At 37.1% G+C, this 12,556-nt stretch overlaps 3 protein-coding genes across 3 annotated transcripts; 2 read left to right on the top strand and 1 right to left on the bottom strand.

Annotated features, from left to right (window-relative positions):
• Positions 1-1,036: 1,036 nt before the first annotated feature.
• NUU61_000681 (uncharacterized protein) lies at positions 1,037-1,840 on the top strand (the record flags this gene model as incomplete). The annotated part of the gene is made up of 2 exons (XM_056651264.1): positions 1,037-1,099; positions 1,604-1,840. 2 exons carry the CDS (start codon positions 1,037-1,039, stop codon positions 1,838-1,840), a joined length of 300 nt encoding a protein of 99 aa, XP_056516114.1.
• A 2,624-nt stretch (positions 1,841-4,464) lies between these two features.
• Positions 4,465-5,215, bottom strand: NUU61_000680 (enoyl-CoA hydratase/isomerase family protein; the record flags this gene model as incomplete). Its single annotated transcript, XM_056651263.1, has 2 exons — positions 4,465-5,093; positions 5,140-5,215. 2 exons carry the CDS (start codon positions 5,213-5,215, stop codon positions 4,465-4,467), a joined length of 705 nt encoding a protein of 234 aa, XP_056516113.1.
• A 755-nt stretch (positions 5,216-5,970) lies between these two features.
• Positions 5,971-7,937, top strand: NUU61_000679 (uncharacterized protein; the record flags this gene model as incomplete). The annotated part of the gene is made up of 5 exons (XM_056651262.1): positions 5,971-6,382; positions 6,431-6,725; positions 6,786-7,165; positions 7,225-7,515; positions 7,609-7,937. 5 exons carry the CDS (start codon positions 5,971-5,973, stop codon positions 7,935-7,937), a joined length of 1,707 nt encoding a protein of 568 aa, XP_056516112.1.
• Between the last annotated feature and the right edge of the window lie 4,619 nt (positions 7,938-12,556).

Raw genomic sequence — 12,556 nt, 5'->3', positions numbered from 1 at the left:
TCCCTCCGTTACAAGCCCAACTAAGAGCCGATGACTCTCCAGGGGAAGTTACTTGCGGGTCAGGTCTGATTAACTGCAGGAAAGTTTAGCAAGTTTAGCGTTGCCGATCCTACTCATTCTTATTATATTATAGTAACTTCTAAAAATAATCCAATGCTTGCGTGGTTGGCACCTAACTCAAATATTATGAGAAGGGCCGTGGGATTTAGTCAAATTAAACTCTCGTTCAACATTTGAGCGTCATTTTATATCCACCACTGGTTGACTAATCGAACAGATTACAGTAAAAGCGACGGACAATTTCGTCTTCAAGCTTATTCCTTCATGAACTTGCAAATGTGCTTGGGATCGACCCCTTTCACCAGGCCCGCTCGTGGCTTGACTAAGCCTGAAGATGCCCTGCGAGGGGCTGAAAACCTTAATTTTTGGACACCTGAATGATTCGACCAATAGTTTACCCCCTATGACGCATACCGATGGTTTATGTTATAAAAAGAAATAGGGTTCAGGAACTAAACCTTGGAAGTTTAGGATTCTTGGGGTATCAATATGGTTTATGGATGCGCAATATCAGCCACGCAATCTAAACTTAATTCAAAGTATATACACCTAAATATAAACAACTATATTTATATATATCGGTATGTATGCATCTATATATAGACGAACAGGGTCACTAGGTTCCGAATCCTGCAGCAACCATTATAAAGGATCCGGTATTTCTCTTGGATTCCTCTTTTACCGAACTTCATACTTCACAACAGCTCTCTCTGGTTTTGCTATTTCAAAATGAGGGTGGTACTACTCTCAAGTCTTCTGCTCTTGCTATTGATTGCGGTATGGTTTTTGGATAGGCCCGCCCCAGCTCCACCCTCCCGCCTAGTCCGCTAACAAAACCAGGACATAACCGCGAACAAACGCCCCAATGTTCTCTTCATAATGACAGATGATCAAGGTATCTGAGCCGAAACAGTTAGCGAAAACAGCACTCTGGCCATTCGCTTTGATGGATCTCCATATGAGCTCGATAGACGCGATGCCTAACGTGAAGTCTCCCATTGCCGACAAGGGTATCAACTATACGAGCTGCTACTGCACGGTAGCTCTTTGTTGCCCGTCGCGAGTCAACCTTCTAACCGGAAAGGCCGCGTAGTAAACTCATGCTCACCAACGTTTTACGAGAGGCTTCAGCTGACGGCGTAAGCAAAACCAATGTCACATCGCTTAAACTGCCATACGGTATGTGTATCGCTTTTATTGGCTCGAAACAATCGAGATAAGTGGGTTCCTAATATCTCGATTGAGGGGTTACGGTAAATTTGTCCAGGAGGGACTTAATGACAACTACCTTCCCACTTGGCTCTAGAAAGGCGATGTCAATACGTATTATCTCGGCAAGTTGATGAATGGCCACAGTGTCGACAACTACAACCATCCTCCCCCTAACTAATGGACCAACAGTAGGTATGCAATAACTTGCTTTATTTCCGTTTATGGTCTTATGTATAATTGTGGACTAATGTCTTTTGAAAAGCTTTCTTTTTCAGCCTGATATCTACGACTACCTGAACAACACCTGGACTCATGGTAAAAAGCCCCGCAGTCCTACCCCGACCAGAATGCATTGAACTTGATTCGTGACAACACCATGGCTATGCTCGACGAAGCAATAAAGAGCAAAAGGCCGTTCTTTACAGCAGTCGCACCTGCGATTCCCCATCTCGGCCTCAATGCCACCGACCATGGTACCCACTGGCCCGTTCCACTTCCCAAATGGGAACACAAATTCAATGATAAGAAGGTTCCAAGAACCAAGAACTTCAACCCCAATAAGGTATAAATATAGCGAACGAACTTAATATAGTATTTAAACTGAGGCCGAGCCTATATCAAAAAAGAACAATATAATATTCTAGCCTAAAAATATACATATATAATATATTATAGGTTAGATAGATATCCGCCTATATTGGAAGCGGACAACAGCGATTCAAGTTCAAGGGGTACACTGTGAACTTAATGCTAACGTAAACCTATATAACCATACCTCGTGATCAGAGTTTTTCTTACATTTAATCAGCTTCTATTTTATCTTATTAAATATCTAATATTTTAGCGGCTTATTTCTTAGACTTATTACTCCCTATTATTACCGATAATCCCTTCTACTAATATAATCAGCCGCTAACTAAAAAATATTATTTAAGACTAATAAAAGTATACTCTTTAGATATTATCTATTAGCTTAAAGATATTGATTATACTAGATTATTAGATATCTCTATTTTTGTAGATATTTATAATAATTATAGGCTATTTTATTAATATTAATTAGATCTACTATAAGGTATTATTTAGATTCAAGCTTTTTTATAGAATATATATTAGTATAAACTTAGATAGTATTATTCTTTAAACTCTTATAGAGTATAATCTTAAATTATAAGTATTTAGATTAATAATAGATAATATATATAATAATAAAACTTTAGTAGATTCTTTTTAATAAACTCTATTAAATAGTATTGTTATTATCTAGATCCTATATCTTATTTATATTATTTAGCTTAGCCTTAACTAGCTTTTTAATTATATTAAGATAGTTCTACTAAATAATTTAGCTAAAATAAAGTAGATAGAGAAATAATTAAGATTAGCCTAAACGAATATATAATACTAAAAATATAGGACATCTTATACCTTAAATAAGGAATAATAGAACAAATCTCTTGTAATTACTATATTCTAAGTATATACTAGAAGATAAAAAGACATATTAGAAACTATAATACCTACCAATAAGATAAACTATCATAATATCTCCTATATAAGGAAATATGGGCCATCAAAGCACTAACTTAACTATAGGAATAGATGACTATAGACTAGACTTCCGCACGACCTAATATAACCTGGACCCAACCCGGACCTAACCCGGGCTGGGTTAGGTTTTAGGTCGAAGACTCTGACCTAGTGTTAGGTCCGGGGCCCTAATTTAGGTTATAAAAGTAATATATATACTAAGGCCTATAACTATATAAATTATCTATTTTTTACCTATAATATTAAATATTTCCTTTATAAATAAATTAAGTTAATCTTAAGATAAGCCGCTAATTAGCTATAATAACGAATATATCCTATTTATTTTCTAGTATATACTTAGAATATAGTAATTACAAGAGATTTGTTATATTATTTTTTTAATTCCTATATATCTATATATTAGATAGGTTATAATATTTTCTTATAATCTCAGTTTATAGTGGTTATAGGATATAGATTAGTCTATAAATAAGGACAAATCTATTGTTGCTTATTATTCTATATTAGTCTATTGCTAGTAGTTTCTATATTGATTTATTCTTAATAGTGGCTTTATAAATCTAGTGTAACTATCTATTATTTTTGGGTTTGTTTATTGCTATAAGTATTTATCGATTATAGATAATATCCTTTTGCTTATCGGTAATAAGAAGATGTCGGGATTACTTGGCCGGTGGTCCAGTGGCATTACGTAGAGTCACCTACGACAAGGGGCCGAGTGTCAAGCGATTCCCCGTCGGTGGGACGGCGATCGGCTAGCCCTCCCCCTAACTTATTCTGCTTCTTCAGGAATCAGTCTTTGTATAGTAGAGACTTTTTCGCCAATGCCATCCATCCTCCTCCTAGTGGTTATCCTTACCCGATCAACAGGCTAGCTACCCTACGAGTAGTCTTATCCTTACACTAGGGTAGGGGCTATTACGGTCTCTTCTTCGTGGCAATGATAGAATAGGATACATCAAAAACGAGAATACTATATACCGGAGTCGGCTTTTAGTATATAGATAAGGGAAGAAGGGGCGGTTCCGCTTCACAGGTCAGTACGACACGCGTGTTCATGAATGCGTAAGCATCGGCTTGGGTTTCACGGTCTAGGTGGGTCGAGACAATAGGTAATTTCGGTACTTGATAAAAGTACGCTAGCTTTTGAGCCTTTGAATCTCCTTGGCGGTAGCAATTGCTATTTGTGTATCAGATTCGGTTTCCTGGATACATCGGAGTTGTGTGGCATATGTGGCAACGGAGGTAAAAAATACGCAACTAGTCATCTAATGACTATAGCTTTATTTTTCTGGATTAGGACACAGTTTCCCATGTTCGATTGTCTGGGGGGAATCATGGCATGAAATTGTGGGTCAGGATGTCGTCCAAGACAGGATCGAGCGGATTCGTGCCTAGAGAGAGAGACTGGGCATGGATGTATCTACTAGCGGAGCGTCGTGCGAAGTGCAGCGATTGCGTTTGTACCGAACTATTTACATTAGGTAGATGCCTATGATTATCTGAGACTAGTTTTAAGATGACGAAGGTACATCCATCCTATGCGGTGAAGAATTCGGAAGGGCAGAAGCAATCTTTAGGCCAATCGTAAGGCCGGAAAGAATAATTTTTGCGACGCGGTAGAAATATGGAGTATGATTACAGTTTGCTATCCAACCAAACCGGTCTTCTTTTCTCAACAAAAGCCGCCAATCCTTCTTTGATGTTTTCCCCTCTATATAACTTCTCCACCCAAGTATCATTGAATATCGCCATTGCTTCATCCACACCAACTCCTTCCCATCCGAGCTTGACGCCTTCACGGCTCACAGTCACTGCATCAGGGCTATTGCCCGCAATTTCACGGGCCACCTGCAACGCACGCGCCACCACCTTTTGACACACCTCCTCATCTGTGATTCCCGATTCCACCTCCATTACCTCATTCACTAGACCCCACTTCTCCGCTTCCTTTGCGGTTAATAACCGTCCTATTAACACTATCTCCATCGCCCGCTGCTTTCCCACTGTTCGCACAAGTCGAGGCAATGCCCCAGCCAGGGCAACTACCCCGCGTTTCACTTCCGGTAAAGCAAACACTACACGAGACGCTGCAATGACCATATCACTATTAATGATCATCTCGGCCCCACCACCGAGACAGAGCCCGTTCACGGCGCCTAATACCGGTTTTTTGCCTTTGCGTCGTGTCAGCCCACCGAAGGTAACTGGCATCGGGGTGTGAGAGGACATCGTATCGGAAACGTGGGTACTCCATTCTAGATCAACTTTTTAATCCTGTCCCTACCTCCCGGAAGTTATTGGGATATATACCTTTCAGATCAGCGCCTACACAAAACGCCCTCCTATGTCCAGTCAAGATTCCCACTCGTAAGGAGTTCTCATCCATCTACTGCCAGATCTTATAGAGATCGATATGGTCTTGGGCGTTGATGCAGTTTAAGGCGTGAGGCTTGTTTAGCGTGACAACAAGGATATGTGGTGCTGGGGAGGATAGAAGGGCATGGCGAGGAGCTGGGGGGGAGGTAGAGAAGGCGGGCATATTTGAACATTAATGGTAAAGGGGAAGAGGAGGATGACCAATTCGCTATGTGAAATAGAAGGAGACTTATATAATATGTGGCAGATATCAAGGTCTTAGTAATTTGAAGTGATCTTCCCGCTTATCTGTATCAATATGTGGGTGGGTGACTATGGAAGTCTGTGTAACAGTCCATTTTGTCCAGCATGCGGATGAGTCTAAAAAGGGAATGTAATATAAAGATCAATCTGAAGATCATTGAAGTTTCCTGCAGGTATAGGCAGAGTTCTTCACGGCTCTGGAACCTTCTCGCCTTGGCAAAAAATACTAACTCTATCCTGAATAGGACAGGGACCGAAGATTTATGCAGTGACCATCCCTTACGGGGTTATCAGTTCCAAGATTGTTAACGCATGCACTGTGGTTAAAAACGGATTCGTGAATACAACACTGCAGGTATTCCAAAGGAGCAAGAACGGGAATATAGCACTGTAACCGCACCCTACTCGAGATTCAGAGATCCCATTCCTCTTATATGATCAATTTATACCCTGGTAATTCATGCCCAACAAAGATTTCCACTTCGCTATCCCTTGAACCTTCTAAGCTCATCCAATAGAAGAATGTGTCCCACAAGCGCTCAACGTCTACAGCAGACCCTCTCCCATATCCAACCGCCAACGGCAGCAGTACAGATGTCAATCATTGAAGGGCCGACTGAGCCGAAGTTGCTGGATCTAACGCTTGGTCAGCTACTTAGCCAGCAAGCGGAGCAGTATGGCGACAAAGAGTGTCTCTGCTTCCCATGGACCGGTGCGAGGTTGACATATACGAATTTGAACGATGAAAGCATGCGCGTGGCTAGAGGTTTGTTGGCATTAGGGATTCAAAAAGGGGACCGAATTGGGATCTTGGCAGGCAACTGTGAGCAGTATGTCTCGGTGTTCTTTGCAGCAGCCCGTATTGGTGTGGTGCTGGTTGTTTTAAACAGCACCTACACGCCATCTGAAATTTACTACGCGCTCAATCATACAGGTAGGAAATTCCTGCGACTTTGCTTCTAGTTCGTTACTAATATTTCAGCAACAGAGTGTCGTGTGCTTTTTATGACACCTTATATTGGACAAAATGCGCTCCATAAGGTTCTCAATAAACTACGACATGAGTCAGAGCTAGGTGCAATCCTAGAGGATATCATTATCCTCCGGGGTAGCTACAAAGATTTCAGCACTTATGATAAGGTAATCCAATTAGGGTTATCGCAGCCAACGTATATACTACAAGACCGGGAGGTCGGGTTAAGCCCAGATGAGGTATGCAATATGCAGTTCACCAGCGGGTCGACCGGCAACCCGAAGGCCGCTATGTTGACGCACCAGTACGTTAGTCTATCTATCCGTCACCCTAATGATATATCTGACTAGATAAATCTACCTAGCAATCTGGTCAACAACTCGCGCTTCATTGGCGACCGGATGAAATTGAGTTCGGTTGATATCATCTGTTGTCCACCACCGCTCTTTCACTGTTTTGGCTTGGTTCTAGGTATGCTAGCAGCCGTGAGCCACGGAGCCAAGATCATCTTCCCTAGTGAGATCTTCGATCCTAGGGTAGTGCTACGTGCAATTTCAGACGAGAAATGCACCGCCTTGCATGGTGTGCCTACAATGTTCGAGGCCATTTTGAGCCTCCCTAGGCCCTCCAATTTCGACAGCTCGAATTTACGAACTGGTATTATTGCCGGGGCACCCGTGTCTCAAACACTGATGAAACGACTGCTGGAGGAGTTAAACATGCGGGAGTTTACCAGCAGTTATGGTACGACGATTCCTGTCAGTTTATGTCTTTGGTACTCTATCTGACAGTTCCGGTAATAGGGCTTACTGAAGCATCTCCCACATGTTTTAATGCTTTTACAACGGACAGCATCCATGCTCGTCTCACTACCGTTGGTAAAGTGCTTCCGCATGCGCGGGCCAAGGTCATCGATGCACAAGGTCACATCGTACCAGTGGGTCAGCGCGGCGAGCTCTGCATCGCCGGCTATCAACTCACAAAAGGATACTGGCAAAACCCCAAGGCAACAGCCGAGACACTAGTGACCGACAGAGATGGCGTTACCTGGCTAAAGACGGGGGATGAAGCGTCTTTAGACCAAGATGGTTACTGTACGATTACAGGTCGTATAAAGGACATTATTATTCGAGGCTAGTGACCCTTTTCTACTTCCAAGGTTCTGCACCAGTTACTAACCTTCTCAGGTGGCGAAAACATCTACCCTCTCGAGATTGAAGAGCGCCTGGCGTCACACCCAAAAATCGAGCTGGCCTCCGTCGTCGGCATACCAGATCGGAAATATGGCGAGGTTGTCGGTGCGTTTGTCGCGGTCTTACCGAACTCGAGACCACGCCCTTCTGATGAGGAGCTGCGTTCGTGGACGCGTGAGAAACTTAGTCGCCACAAAGCCCCACAGTACATTTTTGTATTTGGTGAAGATGGAATCCAAAGCACGATTCCTATGACAGGAAGCGGCAAAATTCGCAAAGTGGAGTTGCGAGAGATGGCAGTAGCGGCTCTGACAGTGAAATAGAAATATTGGGGAAGGAGCCTGTCGTCTAGATCGGGTTGCTCTGGGTTTCTTAGCATTTTCTTTTCGTCCTCTTGGAAATGCTCTTGAAGAGAGAGGAATGCACGTTGGCAGCCAGTGAAACTGGCGTATCGACGGATGCAAGAGTTTTGTACCTATTTCAGAAGATTGCTTATTATTCTTCAGACATGAACCTTACTTATATGATATATAGGTATCCTCTACATGCCCGAGGAAAAGCGAGCAGTACACTTTTCCTTATATGCCTTCAACTGCTCCATCTTAATCTGCGTAAATGGCTCTATCTCTGCGCGGGCCTTATCATCAAGCGACTCAAAGCCCGCACCATCGTGATGCAATAACTATATATAATATAGGGATAATAAAAAATATAACCTATATATATGTACAATCTCTCTATCTATTAGTCTTTACTAACTCTCTCTAGATAGTCTAAATAATATATCTATATATTAGATTCTTTAGTTATATCGCTAGAAAGCCCCGGCTAAGATTAAATAGACTAATAAAAAATATAAGATTATGTAGAAGACTATATAAGAGACTATTATTAATATCGAGGCGATTTAACGTACTCCGATAAAATATAGTACCGTAAAAAGAAACCTAAAAAGCCTGAGCCTAGTTAAAACTTACTAGCAAAAAAGACCTAGTCTATTAAATACTTTAGTAAATATTATCTTTTATTTAAAATATTGATATATTAACTATTAATATATAGATTTACGTTAACTATAGTATAACTAATATCCGCGGATGTATTACGAAACGTGGTAGAAGTCATAACTCCTTTATATCTATTAGCCGGAGTATATCGGCTAGCTTTACTATATTAAGAGAATTTAAGCTACTAGTGTTATGAACCCTGCAACCACCAATCGATCTGGCCCACACAGAGTGGCATAACAGATCACTAGACAAAGATGGTTAAGATTATCACGTGACTATATATAGGTAGTAGAGGGGTATATCGATTAAACGGTAGATAACGCTAAGTCTTATCTATTACTATACTATCTACTAGTCTACTAGACTAAGAAAACAGAGGATATAAAGATACTTATTTCTGGTATATACTTAGTTCTTTATAATTAATCTTTATACTATTATTACTTAAGTACTATTCACAGTCTCGACTATAAAAGCTAAAAACCTTAACGATCTTAGGAGCTTACTTAGTAATCTCGGATCCCTAAGTAACTAACTTAATTAGCGCCCTAACTATTATACCCTATAAGTACCCTAAAGACCTAAATCTATCTAAAACCCTACGTAGTATTAATATAGTTATAGACTATATTTAAGGATTATAGTATTCTAAGAGAAGTATCACTTTTTAAGGACCCTATTTATTGTGACTAGTTAGCGGTTTATAATATATTAATTACTCTATTAGTTGAAACTATAAAGCAATAATTATTATATCTTTGTATAGTAGTAATTATAAAAACAAAATAGTCGAATCTATACCTCCGAAAACCTAGATATATTAACCCGACCTAGAATCAGAAAACAAAGATAAGAAAAGAATCAAGGAATTAGAAAAATAAATTAGTACCTTTATTAGCTAATTTACTATATTTAAACAAAAATACAACGGCGAGATTAAGAACCTTCACGATTTAGTCTAGTAAACTAATATCTAACTCTAAGCTTTATCGCTAATAGCACCGTAGTTATCTAAGGCGGAAAACTTCGATAGAACTCGCTCTAAGTTACGAGGATTCTTTATATAAATAAATATATACCTTAATATTAATAGATATTATTTAATAACTAAAATAAGCAAAGTTATCTTCGTATTAATCTATCTATAAAGATAAATATAGGATTAGCTCGAACTATATATCCGAGAATACTACGAAAAAGATAGCTCGGAATAATTAAATACTACGCGAAATATCTTTAGCGGTTATAATAACTTTAAGAACTATCTTAAGAAAATATTTAGCGATATCGATATAAAGAAAATAGCTAAACAAAAACTTAGATAACTCCGATAGATAGGATCGGTATTAGCCTATATAGCCGAATTTATATAATAAACAGCGATACTTAGATAGGACGATTACGCTCTAATCCTATACTATAATAAAGGGTTAAAGTCCTATATTAAAGACAAAATCGCAAGATATAAAGACTTTAATACTATAGACACGTTTATCAACTTCGCGGTCTATATCGATAACTGATTCCATAATAGATAAATACAAAAACAAGAGATAGAAGGATAGAGACGAGGTAACGGCTAACTACCTCACTAATAATTCTAATCTTAACGAGCGTAATAGCTATACTCTAATAACCTATATAGTCTATAACTAATAGAACTCGATATAGTAAGGCTTCTAAAGAAGGAGCAATATCGATATAAGAAAAATAACCTATACTTTAAATATAGAAAACCAAGACACCGATCGAAGGAATATAAGAAACGTAACGATAAGCCATACTAGATATAAGCAATAAATAAAAGGCTTAATAGAGAAATATATAATACTACTAGTATCGTGAAAGCCAAGAGACAGATCTAATAGCTCTATATAATAAGAGAGTAAAGATAGAAAGGACTAGTAATTATAGATAGTAATAAGCTACTATCACTAAAACAAAAAATACTATAAATATAAAACTTAGATAATAAAATTAGCTAACTCCGAACGGCTTTATTAAAAGTATATAATAAAACGACTTTATAAAAAAAAGGACTTAAAGAATAGATAAAGATCCTTAATTAATTAGCCGATCTATATTAATTAAAGAAATAGCAGAGTAAAAAATTCCTAGAGATTAATTAAAAATATATTAAAAGTCAAGAATAGACCTAGTATAGTCCCTAGAACACTATCGACTCCTAGAATAGATAAAGTAACTCCTAAGAGTAAGAAATAGATATCCTAAAAATACCGATTAAGATTCTAGGAACCCCGGAGATCTAAGAAACTCTACCTAAACTTCTAAAAACGGTAACTTACTAGGAAACGCCTATAAAATCCCCTAGAAATAATAAAAAGTAACCTAAATAGACTTAGAATACCTTAAATAATAAAATAAAAGATCTTTAAGATAAGCTGGCTTAAAAAGAGTAATCCTAGAATAAACCTATGTATTTATATAAATATCCACGATATTCTTATTAAGGCTATATATAATACCTAAAATATAGTATCTATATAGTTCTAGAATACTATAATCACGATTACGTAATCTATCGATAAAGAAAATTAAATTATAAGATTAAACCATAGCTATTATATTAGGAAAACCTATTATAATAGAAACCTAAATTTATAAATACTTAATAAGGAAACGAGAAACTAAAAAACCTACGATAGCTTATAGCTACCTAATAGGGAGCCTATATAAAAGTTATAGTTAATATTATATATAAGGATATATAAATAATAATCGATTTAGGGGCCTTAGAGAACTTTATAAGCCTATAATATTATTAATAGAAGAACGTTTAAAGAAACGAGAAGAAAAATATCTTACCTATTATTAGCCTTAACGGAGAAAGGCTAAAACCAAGAATCACGTATAAAATAAATTGACTCCCTATAGTTTTAGGAAACTATTTTAAAACTATTAATTTCGATATTACTAACCTTAGAGAATACGATATTATATTAGGAATTCCGTGGCTACAACGATATAATCTAGCAATTAATTAGATAAAAGAAATAATTATCTTCGATAAATATAAGTATCGATAAATAAATAAGATATAGACCGGACTTATATAATAATAACGAAAGGAACCTAACCCTAAAGAGATAGATAGTCCTTAAGACTCTTATAAAATAGGACTCACGAGAAATACTCGGCCTAGAGATAAGGTATAATACAAAATAATAGATATTAGTATTATCGTAATAATCGAATAGTGACTAGATATAACTAATAACGAATTAAAAGAATACGTTATAGTTAAATATAAATCAAGATCCCTTTATATTATCGCGGTAAGAGAAAAAGTATTAATACCTAACAAGTATTAGGAGTACTAGGATATATTTATACTACTAACGGAAGGAATATTACCTATATATAACTTATTTAATTATAAAATTAACGTATAAAAAAGAAAAAACCTAGATTTATACTAATCTACCAGCTCTCGTAAAAAGAATCCGAGACACTAAAAGAATATATTAATAAGAACCTATATAAAGATTATATTAGAAAATCGATATTACTAATAAGATATCCTATCCTCTTTATACTAAAGAAGGATAGATTATTTCGATTTTATATAGACTACCGATAACTAAATTCGATAACCATCAAAGATCGATATCTACTATCTTTAATTAATAAGATCTAAGACCAGATCTAAGACGCTAATTACTTTACGAAGTATAATATTATAAATATCTATAATTAGCTATAGATTAAAGAAGGCCACGAATAGAAGATAGTATTTCGAACCAAATTTAGATATTTTAAATATATTATTATACCTTTTAGATTTATTAACGTACCAACGTTATTCTAGCGTTTTATTTTTAGTATACTAGAAAAATATATCGATATTTTTATAATAGCCTACTTAGATAATATCTTAGTATTCTCTAAAATAGAGACTAAATATATAGAAT

The sequence above is a fragment of the Penicillium alfredii genome, assembly GCF_028826965.1.
Source record: "Penicillium alfredii strain IBT 34128 chromosome Unknown utg000001l_segment0_segment0, whole genome shotgun sequence".
NCBI classification, from domain to species: Eukaryota; Fungi; Ascomycota; class Eurotiomycetes; order Eurotiales; family Aspergillaceae; genus Penicillium; species Penicillium alfredii.
Note: the sequence above shows the minus strand (reverse complement) of the source record. Positions and strands in the feature narration are given on the sequence as shown.